The 27379-nt window shown below is 47.3% G+C and overlaps 10 protein-coding genes across 10 annotated transcripts; 6 read left to right on the top strand and 4 right to left on the bottom strand.

Moving 5' to 3' along the window:
- The first annotated feature begins 76 nt into the window (after nt 1-76).
- On the top strand, nt 77-1730 carry F9C07_10853 (putative succinyl-CoA synthetase alpha subunit). Its single transcript, XM_041288003.2, has 7 exons — nt 77-315; nt 384-412; nt 488-614; nt 671-733; nt 791-816; nt 879-961; nt 1028-1730. The coding sequence occupies exons 1-7, from the start codon at nt 152-154 to the stop codon at nt 1526-1528; spliced, it is 993 nt and encodes a 330-aa protein (XP_041140298.1). The 5' UTR covers nt 77-151; the 3' UTR covers nt 1529-1730.
- Nucleotides 1731-3544: 1814 nt separating this feature from the next.
- F9C07_2200069 (synaptic vesicle transporter) lies at nt 3545-5369 on the top strand (the record flags this gene model as incomplete). Its single annotated transcript, XM_071509470.1, has 5 exons — nt 3545-3824; nt 3892-4089; nt 4153-4221; nt 4309-4755; nt 4816-5369. The coding sequence occupies 5 exons, from the start codon at nt 3545-3547 to the stop codon at nt 5367-5369; spliced, it is 1548 nt and encodes a 515-aa protein (XP_071365986.1).
- A 306-nt stretch (nt 5370-5675) lies between these two features.
- F9C07_1130590 (RFX family transcription factor) lies at nt 5676-9572 on the top strand. The gene is made up of 4 exons (XM_041288012.2): nt 5676-5996; nt 6121-6841; nt 6900-7217; nt 7272-9572. The coding sequence occupies exons 1-4, from the start codon at nt 5981-5983 to the stop codon at nt 8881-8883; spliced, it is 2667 nt and encodes an 888-aa protein (XP_041140300.2). The 5' UTR covers nt 5676-5980; the 3' UTR covers nt 8884-9572.
- Nucleotides 9573-10104: 532 nt separating this feature from the next.
- F9C07_2240724 (uncharacterized protein) lies at nt 10105-12577 on the bottom strand (the record flags this gene model as incomplete). Its single annotated transcript, XM_071510019.1, has 4 exons — nt 10105-10228; nt 10293-10991; nt 11048-11847; nt 12518-12577. 4 exons carry the CDS (start codon nt 12575-12577, stop codon nt 10105-10107), a joined length of 1683 nt encoding a protein of 560 aa, XP_071365985.1.
- Nucleotides 12578-12613: 36 nt separating this feature from the next.
- On the top strand, nt 12614-14000 carry F9C07_10849 (uncharacterized protein; the record flags this gene model as incomplete). Its single annotated transcript, XM_071507508.1, has 4 exons — nt 12614-12653; nt 12737-12794; nt 12858-13029; nt 13086-14000. The coding sequence occupies 4 exons, from the start codon at nt 12614-12616 to the stop codon at nt 13998-14000; spliced, it is 1185 nt and encodes a 394-aa protein (XP_071365984.1).
- A 242-nt stretch (nt 14001-14242) lies between these two features.
- On the bottom strand, nt 14243-15980 carry F9C07_10848 (putative integral membrane protein; the record flags this gene model as incomplete). The annotated part of the gene is made up of 5 exons (XM_041288002.1): nt 14243-14559; nt 14619-14748; nt 14818-15660; nt 15727-15804; nt 15858-15980. The coding sequence occupies 5 exons, from the start codon at nt 15978-15980 to the stop codon at nt 14243-14245; spliced, it is 1491 nt and encodes a 496-aa protein (XP_041140303.1).
- Nucleotides 15981-16310: 330 nt separating this feature from the next.
- Nucleotides 16311-16805, top strand: F9C07_10847 (putative DNA repair protein Swi5/Sae3; the record flags this gene model as incomplete). Its single annotated transcript, XM_071507507.1, has 3 exons — nt 16311-16400; nt 16489-16574; nt 16646-16805. The coding sequence occupies 3 exons, from the start codon at nt 16311-16313 to the stop codon at nt 16803-16805; spliced, it is 336 nt and encodes a 111-aa protein (XP_071365983.1).
- A 518-nt stretch (nt 16806-17323) lies between these two features.
- F9C07_10846 (multidrug/pheromone exporter, ABC superfamily) lies at nt 17324-21491 on the bottom strand (the record flags this gene model as incomplete). The annotated part of the gene is made up of 3 exons (XM_041283918.1): nt 17324-17681; nt 17766-21079; nt 21132-21491. The coding sequence occupies 3 exons, from the start codon at nt 21489-21491 to the stop codon at nt 17324-17326; spliced, it is 4032 nt and encodes a 1343-aa protein (XP_041140305.1).
- Nucleotides 21492-23820: 2329 nt separating this feature from the next.
- Nucleotides 23821-24812, top strand: F9C07_2140702 (60S ribosomal protein eL39). The gene is made up of 3 exons (XM_041288014.2): nt 23821-23899; nt 24019-24119; nt 24318-24812. Exons 1-3 carry the CDS (start codon nt 23894-23896, stop codon nt 24364-24366), a joined length of 156 nt encoding a protein of 51 aa, XP_041140306.2. The 5' UTR covers nt 23821-23893; the 3' UTR covers nt 24367-24812.
- Nucleotides 24813-25113: 301 nt separating this feature from the next.
- Nucleotides 25114-26502, bottom strand: F9C07_10845 (E3 ubiquitin ligase complex SCF subunit sconC). Its single transcript, XM_041288004.2, has 6 exons — nt 26409-26502; nt 26207-26313; nt 26012-26097; nt 25767-25934; nt 25533-25702; nt 25114-25443 (listed from the first exon to the last, which is right to left on the bottom strand). The coding sequence occupies exons 2-6, from the start codon at nt 26259-26261 to the stop codon at nt 25437-25439; spliced, it is 486 nt and encodes a 161-aa protein (XP_041140307.2). The 5' UTR covers nt 26262-26313; nt 26409-26502; the 3' UTR covers nt 25114-25436.
- Between the last annotated feature and the right edge of the window lie 877 nt (nt 26503-27379).

Here is a 27379-nt window from a genome sequence, read left to right as displayed (position 1 = left end):
TTGTCCCGAAAGTTGAAATCCAAACCGTCCCCGGCGCGTTCCTAACTGCTATACCGATCAATTTCCCTTCTCCTCCACGTCAACTTTCACACCTCTGGTGCAATCTCCCCTCCTCCCTTTCATTTTATATCCTCTACTACAGGATTTCGTCATGCAGGCCTTCCGCCGTAGCACTGCCTCTGCCCTTAGGAATGCTGCCGCTGTGCAGCAACGGGGATATGCCAATGCCCCGGCCTACGCTGAGACCATTAACAACCTTCGCATAAATGCGGATACCAAGGTTATTTTCCAGGGCTTCACTGGCAAGCAGGGAACGTATGTATACTTTCGATCAAGTGTGGTTTCATACATGATGCTGACGTTGCATTTCTGTCCTCCCGCAGTTTCCACGCTGAGCAAGCCATTGCCTACGGTATTTTTTTCCCCTTCACATACCTCAGTGATCGATATGTGCGATAATATGGACAATGTAGCTTACAGTACTTAGGCACCAAGGTCGTTGGTGGTACCAACCCCAAGAAGGCCGGCTCGACACACCTTGACAGACCCGTTTTCGCAAATGTGCGCGACGCCGTGAAGGAGACCGGAGCTACTGCTTCTGCTATCTTCGTCCCGTATGGCTCTACCCTTGATCGTGGAGGTCTATAAACATGTTGCTAATTGGCTGCAGCCCTCCCCTCGCTGCTAAGGGTATTGAAGAAGCAATTGAAGCCGAAGTTCCTTTGGCTGTTTGGTAAGATGATCGTGGCCTGTATAAAGTCATCAACCGCTGATACACTGTATCTTCTAGTATCACTGAAGGAATTCCTCAGCATGGTAAGTTTGCCTGTATCATGCGAACTATCTGTGATTCCAGAGTCTGACTGGTATTCTACTAGATATGGTTCGTATCACCGATATCTTGAAGACGCAGAACAAGACTCGTCTAGTCGGACCCAACTGCCCCGGTATCATTGCTCCCGTAAGTTACAATCGCCTAACGTGTCATCTTGTGGGTATATTTGGACAGATATTTACAGTGGTATAGGGCCAATGCAAGATTGGTATCATGCCTGGGTTCATCCACAAGCGTGGCCGTGTCGGTATTGTTTCCCGTTCCGGTACCCTGACCTACGAGGCCGTCAACCAGACCACTCAGGCTGGACTCGGTCAGTCCCTCGTCGTTGGTATCGGTGGCGATCCTTTCTCCGGCACCAACTTCATTGACTGCTTGAAGATCTTCCTTGAGGACGAGGAGACTGATGGTATCATCATGATCGGTGAGATCGGTGGTAGCGCTGAGGAGGATGCTGCCGAGTTCCTCAAGGCCAACAACAAGCACAACAAGCCCGCAGTTGGATTCATTGCCGGTATCAGCGCTCCCCCAGGCCGTCGCATGGGTCACGCTGGTGCCATCGTTAGCGGCGGCAAAGGCGGTGCTGATTCGAAGATCTCTGCTCTTGAAGCTGCCGGTGTCATTGTTGAGAGGAGCCCCGCTTCCCTTGGCAAGGCTCTGCTCAACGAGTTCGTGAAGCGGGATCTGGTTTAAGTAAGTGAGCGTGGGATGTGAGTGAGTGGGGTGTGTGATTGAACCAGCATGTGGCATCTCACTGCTGAAACCTATATTCTAAATCTGCTAGATGATCTTCTCTTGGCCACTCCTGTACTTTTCCTGTTTCATGTTCTCCTTTGTTTAGAGATGCTAGGGAGTAATTAGTTTCCTCATGTAAATTTTTCTCTTTTGTTTTGGCCCTTGCTTTACTCCGTCTACTACTTGCCTACCGTAGAATGTTTCCTCACTACAATTGTCTGCAACACGCAATGCCGGAACCAATAATGTCAAGCCCTTGGAACTGTTCTTGTGAGATGTGCATGTCAGTCGGTTGTACCATGGAGTGCCCCCTTAAAGATAGAAAAGATGAACAACCTCAATTGGGCAAAGATGCTAGCGTTGAAGATCATCGGGAGTAACTGGAAAGGGGACCTAGATGTGATTCTTTAGTTTACAGCTCTCATACGTTTGCCCCAAGGTTATAAGAGCCAGGAATGGATTACATTCAACCCCCTATCTGTCGTAATTCTCCTCAAAATAGCTACAGTGGCTGGATTTTCCGCAAGCCGAAGTTTGGGCGATCGTCACGAACGCAATTGATGCCAAGACCACTGGGATTTATGTAGTATCCTTGCTAGCAGACGGAGATCTACCGAATCTACCAGGGAAGCCGGCAATCATACAAATCAAAAAGACAATAAAACCCTGTAACATGGGTGTGTCGATCACTCAGGGACGATCTTACGCTAGCCTGGCTTGACCTGAACCACCAGCTCGTCCGGACCCCGATAAATCCCCTACTCAATCAGATCCTTTCGTCATTAGCATCTTTTTCCTATCAGTCTATTTGAGCTGTTGTGGGTACTCCCTATTTTTGACCTTCGTCGTGGCAGGCCCTTGACCGGCCTACCCCTGGCACATATCAAGATGAGATTGAAAGAATGATAGCAAAGATAATGCATGCTGCACGAGTACGGATGGATTCTTGCGATCGTACGTCTTCCTCGGTCATTATTGCCTCAGAACTAAAGGGGGTGGGGTTCTCTTACGCTGTTGATTCTCGAACGGCTGTGTTTCATGTAGGTAAGATATGATCAGGCACAGGAGGCAAATTGACACAGCGACTCTACGTTACGTGGCAATTACGCTTCAAGCCTTTCGGGAAGGTGGAGCTTATGGGGCCTTATCAGACAGTCTCAACTCAGGATTCATTCTAGCATTAAAGGTCAAGCTTGGGTTAAATGTAGCTCCGCGTCACTGAGGCTGAGGGATAATCTTTCATGGTAGACTTGAGTAATGACTCCCCGGTAATAGGTGTTTTCCATCTTTGCTTACCATAGGGCTTTTGGTTTCACATTACAATTTGGAATGCTTTTCATTTAGAGTCTTGCATATGCACGGGATGCTGCTACTAGTATGCATCTCACTGTCTGACGCGTCTCTCGGGGTTATTTGTTATGAATCATTAGGCTCACATGGAGGAGGCCAAGTTTGTATACGCTCGCTAACGATCTGTGGACCCACGGGGCTAACATTATGTATACATGTTTCTATCTGGGATTTGTCGGCCGAGGGATAATGACCCGTAGATCATCCCTCATACTTTGGTGACTGCTGCATGAGCTGCCAGAAGGTCCTCTCTATGCAGCTCAAGGCCACCTCTCCGCTGCCCATACACAGGAGAATAGTTCTCCTCAAGGTCTTATCAATTCAGGCCTTAGGTCCCACGGAGTGACGATCTTTCCTTGCACTCCACATGTACTGTTCTATTTGGGAAGGGAGCTAGCAAGGCTCCATGTATTGTGGATCAAGTAACTTTTCTCCTGCTCCCTTGGGTAGTCGATGTACGCCTTGGTACTAGAAGTATATAACCCTCAATTAGAAACTGATTTGGCGCTGGGAAGTTTGATATCTATGCTATCCGTGGACATCCTCCGTTTAGAGTATTTATAGCTGAGATAAGTATCTTCGGGGAATTGATTCCAGAACTATACTTTCTCCACCGCTGTAATCATGGCTACAGCAAGGTCAGATACCGACAAGGCCCCTATAGTCTCTTTTGTTGAAGAAGATGAGAGGCAGCCATCCGACTCTCAGCTCGAAGACCAAGTTACCCAATCCAAATCACATCATATTTTCTCTCGTCGTAAAAAGTTGCAAATGGTATGCATTGTTTCAATGGCTGCCATTTTCTCCCCCTTATCGTCGAATATTTATTTCCCAGCCCTGGGCGAGGTGTCAAGGGTAAGTGCGACAAAAACAAAACACAGCCTGTGCGACCTTTCGAGGGATGGTATATTGACCAAGCTCTATGTAGAGCCTGAATGTTAGCATGTCTCTCGCCACCTTGACAGTCACAGTATACATGATCGTGCAAGGGATATCACCCACGTTTTGGGGTTCGATTTCAGATGCTACAGGGAGGCGTCCAGTCTTTATTGGGACGTTCATTGTGTACATGATTGCCAACGTTGCCCTTGCTGTGTCCACCAAGTACGGAGAACTCATGGCTTTTCGTGCCCTACAGGCTGCTGGTAGTGCGGCTACAATTTCCATTGGTAAGCTTGTCCCCATTAATAGCCAAAGGCCAGGTATAAGTTGCTTACAGGATCACTATTTAGGCGCAGGTGTCATTGGTGATATCACCACTTCGGCGGAAAGGGGAAGCCTGGTGGGTATATTTGGAGGAGGTAAGATACTGGTTAGACCCATTCTTCGTTTGTATTGGGCACTTGGCGGACACCATGAACGTATGGATATAAGCTGACACATCGAAGTTCGTATGCTTGGGCAAGGGATCGGCCCGGTTATGGGTGGCATCTTGACTCAGTATTTAGGTTTCCGCTCGATCTTCTGGTTTCTCACGATATGTGCCGCCGTGAGCCTTCTGTCTATTCTTATATTTCTACCTGAGACGCTGAGGCATATCGCTGGTAACGGTACTGTTAGGCTGAGAGGTATCCATAAGCCTTTCCTGTATGTGGTTATCGGACAGAAGGGAGCCATAACTGGGGCCGACCCCGGCCAGAAGAAGCCTGAATTGACATGGCGTGCTATACTTGCTCCTCTCACATTCCTTGCAGAAAAGGATATTTTTGTTACGCTTCTCTTTGGAAGCATTGTTTATGCGGTTTGGAGTATGGTGACTTCCAGCACCACAGATCTTTTTCAGGATGTCTATCATTTGACATCATTAGAGGTTGGCTTGACATTTTTGGGGAATGGTAAGGCACACTGTCACATCACTATGGCTAGATAAAAGTTTGCTGATTGCCACCTGTTAGGGTTTGGATGTATATCGGGATCGTACCTGGTCGGCTACCTTATGGACTATAACCACAAATTGACGGAACGCGAATACTGTGACAAATATGGCTACCCATCTGGTACGCGGGTCAATTTGAAATCTCACTCGGATTTTCCTATCGAAGTTGCCCGAATGCGTCACACTTGGTGGATTGTTGGGCTATTCATCGTGACAACTGCCGTCTATGGAGTCTCACTTCGAACACACATAGCGGTTCCCATCATTCTGCAATACTTGATTGCCTTATGTTCAACGGGAATATTTACCATCAATAGCGCATTGGTCATCGATCTTTACCCTGGGGCCAGTGCAAGTGCAACGGCAGTTAATAACCTGATAAGATGCTTGGTGGGAGCTGCTGGAGTGGCAGCAATGCAACCCATGCTGGACGTGCTGACTCCCGATTACGTCTTTCTCTTGCTTGCGGGGATCACGTTGATCATGGCTCCTCTATTATGGATGGAAAGTCGATTCGGAGCTTCATGGCGGCATGAGCGAGAGATGAGACTGAAAGATAAAGGTTGTACATGAAAAATCGCGTAGATCGATTCTGGGAGTCTGGTATGTACTGTACATAGATAGATGCATACATAATACATACATAAAGCTGTACATCGTACATACACTCCCTGAGCGGATGCGCTTTTTACAGTACATCATTATTACTGTACCTCGTATCATATCTCTTGACTGCGATCATCCCTTTGTTGTGTTTGTTTATTACCGGAAAAGAAAAGCCAATACCAACGAACGAACTAACTACAGGAATGCCACCTTATATAATCTCAGCCACACGTGACCGCTCCCGCAAACAAGCAAAAGCAGTCGTTGCTTGAGGAACGCCGATCTCTGTTTATCCTCCTTCCAGCTCACGATTCTTCGACCTTGAAACGCGGCTGCTATGAGCTTTCCATAGCAAGTCTGCTGCTAGACCGACCCTATTAATGCCCTAAAGACCCGACTTTCGACTTGACTTTGATTAGGCTCTAATCTCGCGAGGTTCCCCTGCGGTACGAAAACGTGTGGTTGACGGTGGCTGGAAGGGATCAAAACAGACGCTATTGCCCGTGGTTACCGACCGTCTCCCACCCAACAGCGAGGGAACCAAACATCGTGGTGTGCTGGGGCAGATCCAAAAAAAGATGCCTCCTGAGATGGGTAAGAAGCTGCATCCACCTCCTGCAGAGCCTCCGACTTTCTGTCATTGGTCTTAATCTGTCTCTCCACTGCCGTACTTGTGTGTAAATATTCGCCGGTGTTGGCTAACTAACCGAATCAACAGGCCGAGCTGCCTCGCAGGCCTCAAGTGCTGCATCTCAAACAACGCAGATAGTAGCGCCACATAGTCGTCCCGCGACAGCAGATCTCATGAGGTCGCGCTCGGAAACCGTAGTATCAAGGAATGGTCGCCGCCCAAGATCTAGAGGCTCTACTGCCAGCATCCATTCCAACACCACCCAACAAACCCAGGACCAGCAGATTACTGATGGATTTCCGCAATTCCTCCCGGCTCAAGCCAACGCCAGCCATAATGTCTTTGGAGGAAACCCTGAGGAAATCATTATGCGATTTGGTCAGCAACTTTCGCATCCCGTGAGCGGTTCTTCGCTGGACCCGACTATGTCTGATGCTCATCACCCCGTCCTGCCAAGGGCTGAGGATTTCCCAAGTCATGCGATGCATGGCCACCACCTCTCCCACCATTCAATACCCCCAGGTATCCATGGATTATCTTCCTTGCCAATGCCGCAGTATCAAGCGATGTATGACAGCGGGATCGAGAATCATGTCCCAGAACATGTTCTAGAGGAGAACGAGAATTCCGAGGCTGGCGCGAAAAAGAAAAAGGGCTCAAACTCTTCTCTTGCGAATGACAATGAACTGCGAAAACTGCTACGGCAATACGAAGGGTATTCCCTGAAGCAAATGGCTGCGGAAGTCCTTAAACATGAAGGAGCTGGGGGTAAGGCTGAAAAGGTAAAGCAAGTCTTTGCTATGATATGGTGAGCAACGGAATGACCCAATTATATCGGTTGCAATTTGTTCCTTACGCGCTTCTAGGTTGAAGGAGAATTGCAGAAAAAGCAGCGGTTCTGTTCGGCGCGATCGTGTTTACTGCTGCTATGCAGAGAAGTGTGGAACCGAGCGTGTTTCCGTTTTGAATCCTGCTTCTTTTGGGAAGCTCGTGCGAATCATATTTCCCAACGTACAGACTAGGCGGCTCGGAGTCCGGGGAGAGTCCAAATACCACTACGTCGATTTAACAGTCATCGAGGAGAAACAGCAGAAGCCTCTCCCCTTGAACCCCCAGATCCCAGCCAACACAACCGGTTCAGCCGCATCCACAGAGCACAAAGTGGGAGAAGCCATGCAGAAGAGGTGAGTTCATCACGGAAGAAGCACGTCAATGTATTCGAAACTGATCAGAACTAGTGTTAGTATCGCACCGCAGCCTCCTGCAGACACTGCAGTTTTCCCTTCGCCTACCACTTCATTCACTGCCAGATCCTCGGGGAGTTTCCCGAGCTCAGATTGCAGTTGCCATACTTCGTCCCGGTCTAGTGGCGATTCCACAGCTACCCTTGAAAACGTAGCAAGCCATTCTGGAAGGATAATCCACCAGATGCTTCAACTACCAACCACCGAAGACTCATCCATTGATAATGACACTCTACAACTTCCTGACATTAATGACTATGTCCCCGTTAATACGGATTCGAAGGTTGCTGCTGCCCTAGCCGCCCTTTATCGATCACATTGCATTTCTGTCATAGACAGCTTTCGATACTGCAAAGAGCGGAATCTACGACATTACTTCTCTGCCTTCCACGGGACGCTAACCGTGCCAGTACAGAAGCTTCTAACACACCCTAACCTCGCCCCCTGGATAAAGGAATGTGATTGGCTCATGTACCAGAAAATGATTGCATTTGTGGCACCGCTTACAACTCAAGTCGTTCCGAAGCTCGTCCTAGACACCTTTAGCTCGATCTCTCAGAGACTTACCACCCATATCGCAGATACGTTCAAAGCGCAACCGATGCATGTCTCCCTAGCAAGATTAATACCGGCGCATATATTTTGTAACCTTCTCCGGCACATGCTCGATGTCAATCAATCCGCCAATGCAGCCGCAGCGTGGCTGTGTCACCCTGATAACAGAAACCAAATGTGGTTCGACTTCAAAACGCTGGTAGACCCAAAGGAAATGATTTCTAAAGCGAATATCCCAAGCTGCGCGGAACAGGCCACCGAACAAATTCTCAAGCATGATGTTCGAGCCCTTCTCACTCCTATCACCGATCTGAACCCTGCCGCCGCCCATCCGTTCTACACAAAGCCTGATTCAGAAGGAAGCATTCAGTCACATAAGTATCCTGTGCAGTCCTCAACGGGTGATGACTATAACTTCCCGGATAAATGGATATCATTCATTCTCAATTTACCATTCGCGTTTCCAAATCACCGTACGAAATGTATCATAGAGAAGGTCGATGCGTTGTGGGATTGCATCCTTCGTCGATTAACATTAGGGGGAGCTCAGAGCTTTAGCGCTTGGTGGATGACCAAAGTATTCTTTCATGAAATGATGCTTTGGCAAGCGGAAAAAGGTGGTTTTATGCGCTATACTCCGAGCACATTGCAAAGCGCGAGTGCGAGAGCAGATCAACAGGGACCAAGTAACATTCCCATGAGGCAGCCTAGCTATCCAGACTCTGTTAAGAATGGATCCTTCACGGCTCCTAACACACAAAATACTGTTGACTCAAGATCTGGATTAGATACGCCTGCCTCGGTAGAGAGTATCCACCCGGCTCGATCCTCTTTGGAACGTTCACAGGTGGACGCAGAACCACAATCTAACAACGCTCCTAATGAAAAGCCAGCAGACATTTCCGAAAATATTGCTAGCTTTCATGCCTCAAACAATGATGATAGCGCGATTGACCTTGACGATGATTCAATGCTAATGACCGTGGGCAAATACGGCGATATGATGGCCTCTGATCCAGCAGATGCTGAAGGCGATGTTGTCGTCATATAAGCTGACTATACATATTCACTTGATTTCGTCAAAGTTTTGGAAAAAAAAGAAACAACCAAGTTTTCGTTTGTTTATGGGTGGAGTTTTAATCCTCATTTTAGGAGTCTTGTTTTTGGTTGGTGATTATTTACGTTCATGTACAAGGAAGTTTCGGCGTTCGACGATCTTCGCACGAGAGACGAGAAATGAGCATCGGTCGAGATACATCAACCTGCCGCACTGCGGTCCTTTCAGGTTGAAAATCATACACATTTAATAGCGTGGTTGATCCCGCTCTGAATCGCTTATTGCTTTCTTTGAGTTTTTAGTTTCCCATGTCAGTGACCGACCTGTTGTACATAGATTCCGGTCAACCTGTTTGCAGATGATCTACAGAACTTCTCATTGTCATGGTTCATTCCACGACGCCTCATTTTCCTATACGCTCTTTTAATTGCTTTGGATTACCCTTTTCCTCTTAGGCATATTGCATTTCGTTTGTTTAGGGTCTTTGACAGGCTCTATACCATCCGGGCAGAGAGGATTGTGGCCACTTTAAGTCTTGGACACGGTTGGTTAGCAGACAGGCCGACCTTTTTCTTACTTTACAATTGGGGTTTCGCTTTATTCTCGCATAATTTTGGCCAGCGCCTTGCTACCTCTTTACCTAAAGGACAGTTGACCGTTCCAATTCACACCATTCCTCTTTGCTGTCGCTGGCTCCTCGGGTAGCTGGCGTCTTCGACGGCTGGCTTGCCTTCCGTTAGTATCAAATCCAGGCGTCTTCTATAGTGGTACTGATTGACTGGGTTGGAATCCTTAAGTTCAAGCCTCTTCGTAAAACGTTGATGATCTACGCCCCCAGTGTTTGCCGGATTTACTTTCACTATTTCATCATATGACCTTCGATTGCAAAGCACCATGTTGCATTTCAATTGCGCGTGGGAGGAACTCACGAGTACATGTTGATCCACAATATCTAAGCTGCCATAAGCTCCATAGGACATGATTTGATGAGAGGAAATACGCCAATAGTACACGCTGCGTGATAAATCTACTTGTACGAATGGAGTGAATATAATCATGCTGGCTGGCCGGAAATATAATCGAAGGTGAAAGTGGCTGTGACCTGGACAGTTAGGGCATCTTTTTCATAAGACTCCACCATTTATATTCGAATAAGCGGACATAGTACTTCGGTAGTCTAGCATTATGTCACAGACAAGAGCCCGTGAGGGTTATCTACCTGAAACCTCCGGCAGGGAAGTATCTTGGCCCAGCATAGCCATGTGCTATGATGCTCTGTATATCGATGTTGCCTCCGTCGTGGGGGCTCCATAGCTTGATCAGAATGTATCGCCCGGAACTATAGATATTGATTAGCTCTAATCCTACGGGCTCAACCGCATTGGAAAGAATAGGGGCCATACGGAGGTGGATCGAATGTAATGCTGACCATGCTCTTGGTTCGTTCAATGAAGAAACGAGCGTGAGGTTTTAGCAATTCCAGATTAGGATTCTGAGCATCGGATCCAGTGTGCGGACCAGAGAAGGATGATTGTGGTATAGGCTGAATGATACTGGGGACCGGACGTCGTCTTGGCTGCCCGTTTCTTTCCATGACGTATCGGCGGCGCATGGATGTCACGCGCCTGAGTAGCTCGCGGTGTCGACGGTTGTACGTGCTTAACTCGGATGTATCTTCATCGCTATCGCTGTCATCGCTTTCCGAACAAAGAAAATCATCCTCCATCTGGTCCATCTGTAGTCTCTCAACATCCGCAAGTGATGGTAAGTCGCTCCCATATCTTCGATCGCCGTGATCACTATTCTCGGAACGCTCATCATAGTCTGTTATAACCCGAAACCCCGACACCGGGTCAGGGATGGTGCCTGCATTTAGTCCTGTAGGGTCACTGATATCGGTATCCGACTCTGAATAAGAGTCCCGGCCAGTCAGAGACTGTAGGGCATGCCGGTACGCATTCAGATATTCCTGGGAAGGCTGCATTTCAGTCCGACGATTTCGCCGGCTTCGTCGAGAAGATGTATACTGGATTTGGTACTGGGCTGTACGGGCCAGAAGTTCGTCGGAAGTCATGGATACGAAAACCATTCCTTCTTGTATCCTGGTGAATGGTTATTAACAAACGGTGATTAGCCAAGCTGCTCAGATGTAACATACGGAGCATCGTAGCCAGACTTGGGAGCCTTAATCACAATCTTCTTTAAGCAGAACGGGGTCTCTCCACGATGCTTCAAAATCAGATTACACCGGTCTGATTTTGTACAGTAAACAGAAGAGTCATTGCGAAGGACGTTCTCCGGCCATGTGCTTTCACCATCGGTTTCATAAGTGCCTCCATCGCAGCTAGCCAATTCCATCTTGAGAGCTCCGGACACAACCTGACCGTACTGACCGTACCGGAAGCTCTGTAAACCCTCTCTGTTGTCATCTGATTCGAGCTTCCTACGTTTGATCCTCCACCGGTCCCCATCCGCTTCCCCAGGAATGCCGATGGCAGTTGCGGTATGGGGTGCGGATTCGTCTCTAAGCTGATTGGAAGTGGGGCCTTGGTTCCTTCTTTGTCGACCTGTCCTACCACTTCCCCTGGGACGAGTAGAGTGTCCGCTAGAAGATATAGAAGAATCGGCAGTACTGGTGCTAGAGTCGGTGTCCGTCGCAGCGACATTTAGAGCGTGCAATCTCTGCATGCCTGGGCGCGGGATGTGTTGCTGGATCTGTCTATCAACCATTGCTCCAGTCTCTTCGAAGTTTGGCCGGTCCCGCACACGGCCGGAGCGATATTCTTCTATCTCTTCGTTTAGAGTCTCTAAGGCGCGGGCAGTGCTGTGGTTACGTTCCGAATGCAACAGATCTCGTAGATGCTGCAAACTGTTTCCAGTAGGATAGTGTGGTCTATCACCGGCACGGGTTCCACGAGGTACACGAAGAGAGGCGGGAGGATAATTGTAATTTCCCGACTACAATTATAGCCAAGATAGTCAATACACGCCGAATATGAGGTACACAATTATCCTTGTACAAAAGGAAGTCTGGGTTGGCGACGGGATAAGGTACTAACAGCCCGACACTTGACGTACCATTCTGTATGTAAAGACGATCCGCGGTTAGTTCAACGGCCAGAGGTAGGAGGGGAAGAAGAACTATATCGGGGAAAGATAAATGGGTTATGATGGACCAGCAGAGGAGGAATTAAGGGGAAGGATAGGTAACCCACAGAGTGTACAAACAAACCACCTGGAATGACCATAGACAAAAGAAAGGCCAGGTCTGGAGTTGATCGGTGAAGATGATAATGATGGCCAAGTGATAAGTGCGGGTTATCGCCCGTAGCGTCACACGTGATGCTGGGGTATATCCGTCTATCATTTATTCACTTACTACCCATACTGCTTCCTACACTTCTTTCCTTTGCTCTTCTCAGCTCGACCAGAACTTCAGTGGACAGACCTTGGCACTTCTTAACCCAAAATCCAAGTTGCCTCAGCTGTCATCTACTGATTTGCCCCCATCCATTCGTTGCGCCTCGACTCTCTGATAGTTCCCGCCATCCCCGGCAGACCGCGAGCGCTCTGTTGACTCTTAAATCTATTGAGCCCTCATCAATCCCGAAGCGCTCTAGCCCCATACCTGCGACTTCGTGCAAAGCAACACCATCTGACTCGTCGCTAACCAGAAGGTGAACCGCATCGTGGGAATCCGGTTGGACACTATCCACCCAACACCATGGAGCCACAAAGCAATACAGCTCAGTCTATCAGTGCAGGTAAACATACCTCTATGCACTCTCAAAGATATCAGTGTACGGAGCATAGATCGAAACTGATGTAAGGGCTCTTACTTGAACAGATGAGATCGCCTTGTATGATCGCCAGATCCGTCTTTGGGGTGTGAAAGCTCAGGAAAAGTAAGCTGGCATCCTTCAATGACGCGCATTTTGCGCCTAGCAGGATACTTACATCTCATTTAGGCTACGATCGGCGAATATACTTCTAATTACCTTTAAGGCATTGGCAAATGAAGTTGCTAAGAACCTCGTTCTCGCTGGTATCGGCACACTGACAATTGTTGACCATGAGACCGTCAAGGAGGAAGATTTGGGCGCCCAATTTTTCGTCACGGAAGAACACAAAGGGCAGAATGTAGGCTGCGCCTTGCTGGAGAACTATGAAAAGGGGCATGCTAATCGTGAATCAAGCGCGCGCAAGCGGCAGCCTCCTCAATACATGCAATGAACCCAAGAGTTCAGCTTCGGATCGATACAGATGACATACACACGAAGCAACCCGACTTTTTTGCACAATTCGATGTCATCATTGCGACAGAGTTGGACTTCGCAATGTACACCACCATAAATGCGGCATGCCGCATCGCAAATCGTCCATTCTACGCAGCAGGGCTGCACGGGTTCTACGGGTTCGTATTCGCAGATCTAATCTCACACGATTTTGTTATCGAACGATCCAAGTCAAACGTCCCTTCGGCTACCCAAGAGACTCCGACGCGGAGCATAGTTAATATCACGACGAAGAAGGAAAACGAGAAAGTTATCGAGATGGTTACCAAGCGAGAGACATACTCGCCTCTGATTTTGGCAAATACATCTCCCCTCCCGGAAGACTTCACTCGTCTGCCACGGAAACGGCGACAGGTCACCCCACTCCTTACTTGTCTCCGAGCACTGTGGGAGTTTCAAAAGCTATCCGGAGGCTGTATGCCAACTTTCTCTCGTCAAGACCTGGAGCTCTTCACTAAACTCGCCCGTGATGGCCATCAAGAATTGAAACTGGATATTAGTACCCTCGACTCGGAATTCTTGCGCACCTTCTTGCAGAATCTCGGAAGTGAACTAAGCCCCGTTGCCGCCGTTGTCGGTGGTAAGCTAGCCCAGGACGTGATCAATGTATTGAGCGTCAGAGAGCAACCTATACAGAACCTCTTGCTCTTTGACGGCGAAAAGTCCATCGCTCCTATCTACCCCTTACACCCATTTTTCCCTCCGGAAGTTGAGAATGCCATGCCCGTCATTCATCCCGCTGCGAACTCGATCCCTTTGAACGGCGATCTTACTTTGCAACAACCAATTATTCCTCCCTCAGGAGCAAGCGTCTGAATAGCAGGGGTAGAGAAGAAACATTAGACGCTAAAGGTGATCACCATTTTGTATTCTATGAGACCTGCTGTTCTGTTTAAAATCCCTCGCCGTTTAGGGCATAATTATGATTTGTATGATAGACCAAATGAGCGTATTATGATCTGCTTTTATTTATACTCCTTGAATCCCTGAAATAATTTGAAAGAATGTAGACGATGGACTCAATTCACCAAAATCTCTCTGCGGGGAAGCTCGTGCTATCAACCCCTCGTAGTCTCTTTTCTGACTAGAGGAGAACTCTCCTCATCTGTGACTCTTTGGGAACCCATGGTATGGCTGTCTGCAGCTGCTTTGCTGTCATCTTCCTCGTCAGATATTAGGCCTTCTAGCTCGTAGGCCTCTGCGTCATGAATGTGCTGTGTTTCGGAGTTTGAGCGAACATGGCCGTTGAGGAAGCTGCCGTTTGCGTGAGTGGCGCCCTGAGCTTCCTCTTCTTCGCTCGAGGAGCGAGCAGGCAATTTCTTCCCAGAATCAGGCCATACGTGTACGGCATAGATGTGGAGGAGGATGTTGACAACTAGATATCATGTCAGGAAGAGTAAAACGGTAAAAAATACCCAGAGATGCTCAACATACAAAGGAATAGAACGAAAGCAATGCTGTACAGGATCAAAACGTATGATACATGAGTAATTCCTGCGTCATGCAAAAGTTGCATCTGCTCCTCTGTGGCGCCCATGAAAAGGAAGCCCGAAGCATACAAGAGCTACATATTGTTAGCTAAAACATATTCACTTTCGGGTAATTTGCACCCCGATAAAACCGGAATACTTACGAATGGTGGCAAATACTGGAAACTGTTGGGTTCCGAGCCATCTAAGCTCAACGTGCTTCGATCCTTCAAGACAAAGGAAATCTCGATTATTCTGGTTAGACCAGCTGCCATCAGTGTATAACCAAAGATAGTGTGAATCATTGTGCTAATTTCCAAGAACTGCGGATGGGCAGACATGGCATAGCCAGTTAGAAGAATGACAATAGCTGGGATCAAATTCCGCTTCGGCCGACCGTTGCGGTTACGACTCAGCCACATGCCCAAAAGGCCAGCACACCACCAGACAATTCCCATAGTGGTATGTTGCAGATCATTATGGCTCCAGTCACTTCCCCACCGATGTTCTGTGAAAGTATTGACACATCCCCAGGCGGCAATAATCAACGAGTCGAAAAATTCCTGGCTTCGGCCAGAGCGACGTAGCCAAAACTGGCCGACAAGAAGAAGGATGGTGAGCATGATCCCGTAGGCAATGAAGGCGCTGCCCATGATAAAGTGGGCTAAACACTGTCCCAGATGATCATCGTGGCAGAAGCCCATCGCGGTTATGCCGCCAAACAGCATCTGAGCCCAACTAACAACTGGCATCGCCTTGCCGATAACGCCATGCATTACAACAATAACCCGGCGAATGCGTCCATGGATGCCTTTAGAAAGGTGCAGCTTAAGGTAGAAACCAATAACAACTTGTACTATCATCATGAGCATCAGAATATTTGCGAAGGAAGCATGGATGTTCTTTGAGAATTGGCGGCCTTTATGGGCATGTCCCAGGAAATAGGCTACAATTGCCACAATCGTGCCAACTATTTGTAAAGGAACGTGCCATCGTGAACGTACAACCTGCAAAGATACACGTGTGAGGTTAGATGACGGTTGCGCCCGACCGGAGGGAATAGCAAGACATACCCCTAGAACCATTCCCAGCGGAAATATGATACCAAAGGCAAGCCCCATCAGAATCATATGCACCCACAAAGTCGAGTCCTGCCTCCGTCAGTCTTGTCCGATGGGATTGGTCTATCGATTAAGGCACGTACAATGGGTTCTCCCGAGATAGCGGCACCCTCGGGAACATTTTCATGGCCACCATGGCCCAGTGCGGGTGAGACCAGAAGTAATACAGCGAGTAACCCCCGCGCATATGATTTACTCAGCATCATCTTCAAGATGGTGCGAAATAACTAAAATGACGGATGGAGGTAGGGGAAGTAAGACTTTAGATGGACGTCGATTTGGGCAAAGGATAAGAGGATAAGCCTTTAGCACGGGTACTCGGGGAAAGACGCAAATCGGCCGTCTCGGATTGGCGGGGCCCAACTCCACTGCTTAGTGCCTGCACTAACCCCAGTCTAGTTAGTATAAAGTTACCTACGTTACTGGTATATCTGGAATGTCTCTATATCGTACTACACTCCTACAATCTACAACCATGATTTCTCCTGATTAGTGACCTTCGGTGGCTTACCAGTGGATCAGGCCAGTTTAATACTATGATGTGCGGAGATAAAATAGACGCAACTAAAAACGGTAACGAATCACATCCTACCCATGAACAACAGACATGCAGGGAAAAGCGTTTAGTATGTGACTTTTTACTTTGCTTTGATCCTTACTCATGTAACTAAGGATCAGTCGAAAAGCCAACAGTAGAAGCTAACGGATTGATAGACCTCTCTCCATGCCTCGGTCGCAGTTTTGGAGGCTGAAGTGGTACGAATGGAAGCTCAACTGGCCGAAACAAAGGTTAGATTAAAGTATGGACACCATATCATGGCTTTGACGCAAATTTTACAAGGATGATGCGTAACAATAGAGTAAATTCTAGGAACGACCCTTCTGCGACCGTCCAGCGACATATTCGTCTACTTCATGAATACAATAAGATTAAAGATATTGGACAAGGCCTGATGGGTCTCATTGCTGATGCGCGCGGAGTGCGCCAGATTGAAGTGCAGAAAGAATACGGGGTCGGTGATCGGGATTGAATACTCTGAACTGTGGGTTTCTACAAACTTTGTGTCATCTAGGTTCTATGGCATCCGCTCATTGAACGTTGTAATTTCAGAGTTCTAACTATACAAAAAAGGAAAGGAAAAGAAAAATAAAACCGCCTAGGACTCTTAGTGTTCAACAGATTCTTACCTGTCATTACTCGAGCCATGGCATGATTCTCTGGTTGTATGTGTCTAACTCTCCTGCCTTAGCGCTAATCTTCGATTACTTGTTTCAATATATCATGCCTTGAATGATGAATGTCGCGGGACCTTATGTTTTTATGCTTTGTTTTCTATCCTATATCAGAAGCCAGCACGCCCTTACCAACAGTCTATGCATCATACATGTGATAAATGTGGGAGGAGAGAAGATCGTAAAGGGGTAACGTATATGAGCTTTAGGCACAGGATATCATCAACACATCATATCGAGATAGTTCGGTGCCAGTGTATAGGAGCAATAGAGACCATGAAATGGTATTTTAGGAAGCATGTATAAAATATTAAAATTAGTGATCCTTGCCTAAACTTTGTAGGTTGACCAGTTCATAATAACGGCCTTTGTTGCGGACCAGTTCTTGGTGTGTTCCGCTTTCGACAATCTTGCCCTGGTCAAATACGTAGATAACATCGGCTTTCTGGATCGTACTCAGTCGGTGAGCAACAGCAATCGTAGTTCGACCTTTGGCGGCGGCATCCAGCGCCGCCTGTACAACTTTCTCGGATTCAGAGTCGAGAGCCGAGGTAGCTTCATCTAGAAGGAGGACCTTGGGGTCACGGAGAAGGGCGCGGGCAATAGCAACTCGTTGCTTTTGCCCACCGGATAACATGCCTCCTTTGTTGCCAACCACGGTGTTGAATCCCTCCCTGTAGATATACCGTCAGTAAAACCGCGCGAAAACCGCCGAGGAAGGGGTAAATACTGGCTGGGAGGTGTAAATGGGCACTTACGGAAGAGACATAATAAAATCATAGATATTTGCATCCTTGCATGCCTTAATCACTGCCTCTTCGGGAGTGTGGTCTTGATCAACACCTAGCAAGATATTCTCTTTGATAGTTCCTTGATACAAGGTCGGCTCCTGACTGACCAGCGACAAAAAGCTCCGGTAGGAATTAACATTGAGTTGGGTGATGTCCTGGCCATCCACAAGAACAGAGCCGGACAGTGTATCATAGAAACGCTCAAGCAGTGCAATGGTAGTACTCTTTCCACATCCACTGGGTCCAACGAGAGCAACATATTGACCAGGCTTCACGGTCAAATTCAACCCCCGAAGAACCGGCTGTTCGGGACGAGTCGGGTACCTGAAATGCACGTCGCGGAATTCAATTGAACCTTCCACAGACTCTAGTTTCTTGCCATCTTCCGACCACGTATCAATGGTAGGTTCCCTGTCGAACAGCCTTTTAAATTCAGCTGCGGCATTCTTCGCCTTGCCCATGTCTGGCGAAAAGGAGAATACAGTCCCCGCAGACTGTGCACCAAAGAGGATCTCAGAGAAGCAGACGAAGAAGCGGAAAACCGAGTATTCATGTTTACCGAGGAGAGTGCCACCATACCAAAAGCCGAGCGCAACACAAAAGAAAACCAGAGCCTGTGAACTGGCATAAAGTAGTGACGACTTCAAAACAGAGATTAGACTTTTCTTCCCTTGGGATTCCAGCTGAGAGTGATACACTGTCCACACATCCCGTTCTCGGGTGAGAGAAGCCACGGTGCGGATGGCTGAGGTTGCTTCACAAGCGTAGCTCGCAGACCCTTCATAGGCAATCTTGGAACGGTGCTGGAACTGAGCAAGCATGTAGAAACGGTAAAATCCACATGCCAGAAGTACTGGGACAACGGAGATACAGACCAAGGCCAATTTCCACCCGATTGCGAGAGAGATCACAATTGCTGCCCCAAGGGTTGTGCTAGTCATCAAAATTGTGCCCAACGTTACACCACTGACTCCCGACAAATGTTTTGTTTCGGTTGACAAGAAAGAAGTTAGGGCGCCAGTGCTGTTTTCCTCTCTATCAAAGAAGGTGATGTCTTGACGAAGAATCGTTCTAAAAGCTTTGCTTCGTGCGCGACGAATGAGTCTCTCGGAACTGACGGCAAATGCGGCACCGTTAATAGAAAGATTGATAAATTGAGCAATTCCAACGACAAAAAACATCAGAGACCAAAAGTTCGCATCATGACGGAGCTTGCCATATGTGCTCGGGCCTGCTGCACCTAAAGAGAGTGAACTGATCGCTTTAGCGTAGAGGACTGCCTGGGTGGGTTGACCACCCCCTGCAAGGACCGAAAAAACCAATCCAATCAACATATAGCTTAGTTCAGGGCGGTTGAAAGAAGCAATGAATTTGATCAGTGACCACAGCGAGTATTTGTGGGTTTTCTCCTGGTTCTTCTTGGCGAGAATAGCGCTTGATACCGATTTGTGGGTGGCAGAACGTCCGATCCCAGAGTAAACCTTTTCGTCTCCAACGTCCACAACTGAAGCTGCACCGCTGTCAGCAGTCTTAATACGAGACATCTGTTCTTTGGGGAACTCGTCCTCATCTTCAACTTCATCATCCAGAGCCTCTGCATCCTTCTCTTCCTTGATGCGCTGGGCCTCTACGAGGCTATTGTAGGTACCCTTGCGATCGACTAGTTCATCATGTGTACCCTGTTCTACAATCCTGCCATCGACCAAGACAACAATATTGTGAGCGGTTTTTATGGTCGATAGACGATGAGCAATAACAATAGTGGTTCGACCTTCTGCAGCTTTATCAAGAGCAGCTTGAACAACTCCTTCTGACTTGGTATCCAATGCAGATGTAGCTTCATCAAGCAAAAGAATCTTTGGGTCGCTGACAATGGCACGGGCAATGGCAATTCGCTGCTTTTGACCACCAGATAGCAAGAACCCGCGCTGTCCGACATTGGTCTCGTACCCTTCTGGCAAAGCACTGACGAAGTCATGAGCATTGGCCATTCTCGCCGCGTTCTCGATCAGTTCACGGATCTTCTCATCTGATTCGTGCTCAAATTTCGTGCCAATGAGTCCATACTGGATATTCTTGTAGATCGTAGTGCCGAAAAGGATAGGTTCCTGACTAACCAACGAGATTTGCTGACGCAGCCAACGAAGGTTAAGGTTCTGAATGTCATAACCATCTAGGAATACTTGACCACCGACAGGGAAGTAAAAGCGCTCGACCAACCCTACAACAGTACTCTTTCCAGAGCCTGAAGGACCTACTAAAGCTGTGGTTTTGCCAGCAGGTATTTTTAAGGAAACGCCGTCCATAATCGTCACTTCAGGTCGTGAAGGGTAGATGTGTTTGACGTCGCGGAACTCAATGTTGCCTTCAACGTGAGAGGGTGTCTCTCCTTCATCCGAGTACGGATCCAATGGTGAAGGACGATCAATGGTAGTATAGATCTTGGCGGCTGCTGCTACAGCATTCGTAAATGCTTGAGCATTCGGGCTGACGTTTCCCAGACTGAAGGAGCCTATCAAAATCGCCATCAACACAGTGAGGACCTGACCAACATTAACCTCTCCGTTAACAAGGAACCGGGAGCCCATCCAGAAGCCGAGGCCATAGTTGGAGAACATGATACCAAACATTCCGCCAATCATGAAGCCAAGTATGAGTTGGTTCTTGACTCCCCACTTTTCTGCTTCTGCCAGGTGAACCTCGTATTGCTTGGCAAGCTTATCCTGAGTGCCGAATGCAGTGGCATTCCGAATGGAGCTGATCACCTCCTCTGCAACGGTGCCACCAGCACCATAACTATCCAGAGATCTCTTGCTGTACTTCACAATAAAGCGAGACCCACCTCCCATGACCAACACAAGGGCGACAATCGTCGAGCTGCAAATCAGCGCCAACTTCCAATATTTGACATACGCAACAATAAAAGCGGTGACAAATGTGGAGATGGCCGTAAGTGTAAGTCCAACTTTCTCAGAGATACCGTCCTGGATAAGGTTTGTGTCGGCGGTGATGCGCGTGGTTACTTCACCAGCACCCAATTTATCAAAATAGGCCATGTTTTGCCGCAGGATGGACTCGAGGTAATGTTCGCGGATCTTTTGGCTGATGTGCTCCCCAGTATAAATGAATCCAACAGTGCTGATATATACCGTGACAAATTCAGCGATGCCAAGATATACGAAGTACAAGACATTCTTTGTCAGTTGGTGATAAAATTCATCATATGAAATAAGATCTGCGACCCTATTTGACATGGCTGAGGCCAAGGAACCGAAAAGGATCTAACGAGTGGTCAGTATATGGTTTTAGTGTAAGGGCCTAGTTAAGACACACTGTGAATAGCGGTAGTGCTGCACCGGCAGCTATAGCACAAATCGCGCTTATAAACATGATGAGTATATCCATTCGAGATGCATAGCGGAAAAGCGCAACGAATGGCACTTTCCTTTCGTCCGCATCGAGCTGTTTCTTCAATATCTGCTTCTCATGTTCTGGTAGGTGGGAATAAAGAGCATCGTCATCATCATTATTGTCGCCGACTCTATCACTCTTGTGGGAGGATGAAGGACGGGTACCCTGTTCCTTGCCCGCTGGCGGAGCTATCGTTGAACCGGAAGCAGAATTGCTAATAGACTTCTCATTTTCGATAGCAGTAGCTGGAGAAGAGCCACCAGCTTTCTCCACTGAGGTCATTTTGCTTGAGGAAGCGAGACTGAGTTCGCAGTCCGTAAATAATCGCGCAATGGTCCCAGTAATAACCCTACTCCATGAGGAAGATGGATGAAGACAAGCTCGGATTAATTCGCCTGTTATGAGCCGCCGAAGGGACGGATCGTCAGTGAAAGGGCTGCAAATGTTTCGACCAGCTGGAATGTTGGACGCGCGATGCCTTATGCGCGCGAACAAGGAAGGGAGGAAGGAAAGGGGGGCATAAATTATTATTCCAAGAAGGGTACGAAAGGGAGAAAAGAATCTTTTGAGTTTTAGAGGCTACCGTTGAATAAACTATATAAGGATCAAAACAAAGGAGGGGAAAGGGAAGTGTCAATAGAGTGTCAAAGGGAGGAAGGGGAATATTTGAGAGACCTCGACGTATTTAGTTGCCCGTGAGGGTCAGACTAGTACATACCTTTTTGGTGCTATTTATTTAATCTTGATCTCTTATCGGAGTCCCGACATCCCGAAGCGTTTTATGCAGGCTTAAATTAACCACATTTAGCCACTTCATGAAGATGGGTGGGACAGTAATAAAAGAAAAAGAGAATTCTACCGACCCTTAACAATTGCAGTGATAAGAAGCAACTCAGCTAATCATAAGTCTCGCTAAAGCATTTACTGAGGTTATTTTTCTAGTAGTAGCCACCAAGGCTTGCATAGGCAGCATAGTTGACGGGAAAAAAAAAAAAAAAAGGCCTATTCCTTGTTGCTTGGAACTCCCAAGAATTCTGGTACGTGACGTACCTACTTGGAGAAGGCTTCAAAGTAGATCAGATACGTTAAAACCTCGGCGTCCCGGATACCATGGGCCCACGGGTCCGATGAACAAATCAACTTCTGGATTGGAAGGTTTCATTGAGACCTGTTAAAGACATCTGACTCAACTCAGCATCCTCCGAGATTACTAGTTCCATAGCACTACTCTCTACGGTGTAAGTCCACCTCGGAAATCTCTAGAAAAGTACGGAAAGCTAAAAATACGACGCATGAGTAATTGACCATGGACCAGATTATGATGTTGTGATGGGTGCCTAAGATCAGGACCAATGGCCAAGCTTCAATTATGCCAGAAGGGGGTCCCGCTTTCTAAACGATGATTCATACGGAGTACTTACCGACGGAGTCGGAGTGCCTAAACCTCTAGAGTCTAGCCTCTACTACCTACTTTTAGAGCCTCCCAAGGGGTTTACTAGGCAATTTTGGGCAACGCTATACGAGCGAACCAATCACCTCAGAACTCTTTTCAATCTCATGGCGGGGTTCGGGGTGTTGCTGTTCCTGGGAATGACAGACAGGTTACTAGTCGACTCCGTAGCGGCGTAGATGGACCCCCAAGCTTAGTTAAATTATGGTTGTCGGACATTCGGGGTCTCCAATTCCCGACAACAGGAATTAATAACTCTGAGTTCTTCCATATCATTGGTTTGTCTCTTGAGGTCGGCTACAGTACTTAGTATGCTGAATGGGGGCTCTGACTAGTACCTAGCTGTACTCCGTACCTACTCCATAGTACCTACAAACTTTTTCCGTCGATCAGAGTAAATATGTCAGCCGGTCGCGTGTAGGGTTCGAATAACCCCTGCTAATGTGAGATGTTTTGACTCAATAAATGTAGCGGCTGGCTGTTCTGCATAGTGGTTAGCCAATCTTCAAGTGCTATCTTACTTTTCTCTGGGTAATGGAATAGTAATGTAAAGAAAGCGCTTGAGATAGATGCATAGGTCGTACAGCCTGTTGCCACTGCTCCTCGAACTAAAGAAAGAAACAAAAGAGGAAAGGCTCCAGCATGGTAAAGTGTATCTAATCAATCGCTCATCCTCGTCTGTACATACACCGCCAATCTAGGGAACAGAAGACAAAATAAGGCTTTCTTTAAATGGTCAGGAATCGGCAGGGAGAAAGAGTGGCAAATGGTAACTGATATTATCGCCCTCACACCCTAAAACGTTAAGAGAATTGTGCTTCCTCTCCCAGTTACAACATTACTTCTAAGTGGCAGATCTTGGAAGATTGAGCATCAGGGACTCGGTATAGTTGATTAACTGGCATGTCATCCTATTCAAGCATATTATGTGTATTGCGCAATAATCCAGATAAGTAGCAAGATATAAACCCGTCATGTGGTGATTGATGAGATATACCATATTATAGACCAGACCAAAGCGCTGAACAACCGTCAAGAGTTTCACCAGTTGGTTGTAAGTCTCGGTCCTGAGGGAAATCATGCCTCAGGCTCAAATCACATGACCTTCCCGAAGCGAAGCGCTAAGCCCTGCCCGCACAAAAAAACCACTACTACCAGAGGCCCTTGAAGACGGTCGACAACCTCATTCTCGCCAGTCCATACACTCAGCTCGCCGTCGCGACAAGCCTTCAAGATGCCGGTTAGCAACCCCTGAAGCAAACCTAGAGTCTGTACTCGGGTGATATTTTTCCACATCATTTGGTCAAAATGGATGGGGGGCTTATGTGATCGCTGCTAACGCTCAATTTCTTCGATTAGAGCCACAAGAGTTTCCGCACCAAGCAGAAGCTTGCCAAAGCTCAGAGACAGAACCGTCCTATCCCCCAGTGGATTCGTCTCAGGACCGGTAACACCATCAGGTAATTAACACCTATTCCTTTCAGGACCCTCGATCGGCTGGAACAGTGGCAACGAGCTTTGAAACGTGTATGGAGTTGACATGCTCCCACTCGGAATCCCGTCGCTTTCTTTGCTACTTGGAGCGGAGGAAATATCTACTTGGATTTTGAGCTGGACACGTCGGAAGGACATGAACGTGCTGACAACCGAAATCCTAGATACAACGCCAAGCGGAGGCACTGGCGCAAGACCCGTCTCGGTATTTAAATTTGGAATTCCTCCTTCAACCGGGATGTTTATCCCCGATTGTTTCGTTCATCTGTGATACCGAAAACGTTGCTCGCGATGATTAATCTGCATCCTGGATCCGGCCCGCTTCAACATCTTTCTCTCGCCGAACTTTGATCTATGCTCGGAATCTTTGGCAAATATATCTCATCCTGATAGCTCTTGAGAAACTCAGGATGATTTACGGACAATGATCGAATCGGAAGCGGTGACGGGTTCTGATAGAACGTACTTTGCAAATTATGTACACGAGCTGAGACAAAATAAAAATTATGATGGATAATGAGCAGTGAACGAAGATTTTTTGCAGGAATATCTCCACATATCACTCCTTGAACCTGAAGATAATGCAAGGGAACATGTCGGTGAATGGCAGTTATCTACGGACTACGTTACATTTTACCTCTCTATGATATAGTACGCCCACAGAAGTACGTCCTAGTACTTGCGAGCTGGGTTGTGTAGTCGGTTTGAGGAACGGCAAGGATGGGCGAACGTTTTGGGACACAAGAAGCCGCAGCAACATATCGTACTTATGCCTGTTGTAGTGTAATCTCACGTAGTTGTATGTTTGATATAGTTCTTGCAGTGGCCCATACCTCTTAAGACAGCGCGTTGTCATTTTGCTCTCCTATCTATTGCGTCATGTACTCTTACTACGTAGGTCTCTAGTCTATGCAGATCGAGGTAATTACTTGGTGTTACGTAGGTAGTCAAAGGTATTAAAAGTCCTGATCGCATATTCACAGGCCTCAAATAATGATATTCTTTTTGCTACAACAGCTCCCTCAACAACTCAGATTCAGTGGGTAATCCGGTTGTCGAACTGCCTACGTCTAACCCTAGCCTTCAACAAAGCACAACCAGCTAATTGAAAAGGAAAGCGATGGTGATATAAAATTCCTAACGCCATAGAGTAGAAAAGACCAATGGACCAGATGAAACTCAAGCTGAAAGATTATGGAGAACTGCTAGCCTCCCGGAACAGATCATGAAACTTGGGCGGGATTTCAAGAGCAAGGCAAGACTAACATCGGCCAGAGGCGTATTTAGCGGCTATAGCAGAGAGCAGTTAGCATTCCGGTGGTATTCCAGAGGCGGGCAAATTGTGCAACGGTTAAACAAGGGAAACTTTAGGCACTTACTCCTCTGCCCATTCATTCTCGCGACGAATCTGATCCTCCTCCTCGGGTGTAAAATCGTTCTGGATATTGAAGGTCTTACGAATCTCCTCAGGAGACTTGCCCTTGATCATATTCGCAACGGTCTTGCAGCCAACATCAAGTAGTCCCTTAATGTCAAGGTAGTTGGCGGCCTATTTTATTGGGATCTAGATTCAGAACTTCTATCAAGACATCGTAAACTTAGATGGTACGTACCAGAATTATTTCGAAAAGCATTTCCTGATCAACCTGCATGAACTTCTGATCCCACTCGTCGATATCCGTAGTCTTGCGGCGGGAATCATCGTCATCGCCGGTGCTGGGAGGGTCGTTCTTATGATGGGTGCACCATTCAATGACCTTCTTCAGAACGGCTTCGTTGACCTACAGCGGGTAAGTGAGTTCCCATCATGTAAAGTTGACTGAAAGGTGAGTCTCATAGCTGATCCAAGATGACTCACGTTGGGGATAGGAATGGGCTCTCCAGTTTCACCCAAGTCTTCGAGCATGTTCTTAATGAGCTGCGAGCGTTCGGCGACATCACGTTCTAAATGACGGGACAACAGATCAGCACCGAACCTACTATCCAGGAGATGAAGAGAGAAATCATGGATCTCTTCTTGGTAAAAGGTATCGATCATGATGAATGCACCTACCGACAGGGATGTCAACGCCGTCGGAGCTCGTGAAGGTTAGAGTAGGAGTGGCCATGTTGAGATATTCAAGTCCTAAGCAGACTGTTAAAACCTGAAACAATTGTCGCCTTCGCGAGATAAGTCAGCTTGTTTTCATGGAGTGCTCGAATTCGGACCAAGTTAAATATTTTATGAGGGGTACAGAGGTGGGGGGATGATTTACCGACACTGGTGACTGTGAGAGAGTTTCGAAGAGAGAGAAACTGGGTTGTGGAGAGAAGATTGGGGTGCGAACCTTGATATATGTGTCTCGGGACAATGAGGCAGAAACAGAATAAAAGGAAAGCAAGCTCAAAGGGGAGATGTAGCGGTGCAGAAATAGAAGGTAGGAAGGAATAACAATCAATGGCAGAGAGTAGTAGTGAGGCTTAGTTATACAGGGAACATTTAGCGCTTAGTCGGTACGGAGATGAAAGCGTGGGTCATAAGTACTTATTTTTCCTTACAAGTTGTACGGAGTCTATAAGTAATAAATATTCAGGCTCACCCCACTGCGCAGTGGCGCCTAGATTGCCGCCTTGTTGTTGCCTCAGCGTATTTCCACCCAGTAAACCTATATAAAGGATACTTACTGTACGGAGTACATACCAGTATTTAATACAAAGCCGGTAATTTGGAGGAAACATCAATCTGTTATGGGCTTTTCCCAAATCCTATACACAGCATTCATATATTCCCAAATGAAGGAGTAGTGACGTTCTTTCTTATTGTTCATCATCATGATATCTTTCATTCAAAGAAATTTTTCTCTTCGGTCTCTTCTGTATCTAGGTTTAGGACATCAGGTGCATCGTACAAAAACTTCCAATGTATCGCAACCTCGACCCACTATCATTCGATTCATCGCCAGCTAATCTAATTTAACCACCACTACTACATTTTAACTAGTAATTCAGCAATGGTTCCTATTAACGGCGGGCAGTGAAGTCACCCCAACATGTCCCTCTCACCCAGTCCGAGGAGATAGGTCTTGCACATCAGCAACTTAGCCGGACCGAACGAACCCTCCTAAGAGTCCTGAACAAGCTTCCACTCCTTGATTCTCTCCGATAACCTTGTCTATATGCTAGACCATGTCGTTCCTTGAATTTTGAATTATTCAAATGTGGGACAAAAGCAACAGCATGTGCTTTG

Source organism: Aspergillus flavus, chromosome 1 (genome assembly GCF_009017415.1).
Source record: "Aspergillus flavus chromosome 1, complete sequence".
In the NCBI taxonomy this organism is placed as follows: Eukaryota; Fungi; Ascomycota; class Eurotiomycetes; order Eurotiales; family Aspergillaceae; genus Aspergillus; species Aspergillus flavus.
Note: the sequence above shows the minus strand (reverse complement) of the source record. Positions and strands in the feature narration are given on the sequence as shown.

What these genes read in the sequence shown, in the direction of transcription:
- F9C07_10853 (XM_041288003.2), top strand. Translation starts at nt 152, where the DNA reads ATGCAGGCCTTCCGCCGTAGCACTGCCTCTGCCCTTAGGAATGCTGCC. An exon ending in GAAGTTCCTTTGGCTGTTTG is followed by an intron (nt 734 to 790) that starts GTAAGATGATCG and finishes TGTATCTTCTAG; the next exon opens with TATCACTGAAGGAATTCCTC. An exon ending in GCCCCGGTATCATTGCTCCC is followed by an intron (nt 962 to 1,027) that starts GTAAGTTACAAT and finishes ACAGTGGTATAG; the next exon opens with GGCCAATGCAAGATTGGTAT.
- F9C07_1130590 (XM_041288012.2), top strand. An exon ending in CAAGTCTTTGCTATGATATG is followed by an intron (nt 6,842 to 6,899) that starts GTGAGCAACGGA and finishes ACGCGCTTCTAG; the next exon opens with GTTGAAGGAGAATTGCAGAA. An exon ending in GGAGAAGCCATGCAGAAGAG is followed by an intron (nt 7,218 to 7,271) that starts GTGAGTTCATCA and finishes GATCAGAACTAG; the next exon opens with TGTTAGTATCGCACCGCAGC.
- F9C07_2140702 (XM_041288014.2), top strand. An exon ending in AGGACCGGTAACACCATCAG is followed by an intron (nt 24,120 to 24,317) that starts GTAATTAACACC and finishes CCGAAATCCTAG; the next exon opens with ATACAACGCCAAGCGGAGGC.
- F9C07_10845 (XM_041288004.2), bottom strand. Translation starts at nt 26,261, where the DNA reads ATGGCCACTCCTACTCTAACCTTCACGAGCTCCGACGGCGTTGACATC. An exon ending in CGGCGTTGACATCCCTGTCG is followed by an intron (nt 26,098 to 26,206) that starts GTAGGTGCATTC and finishes CCCGTCATTTAG; the next exon opens with AACGTGATGTCGCCGAACGC. An exon ending in AGCCCATTCCTATCCCCAAC is followed by an intron (nt 25,935 to 26,011) that starts GTGAGTCATCTT and finishes TACCCGCTGTAG; the next exon opens with GTCAACGAAGCCGTTCTGAA.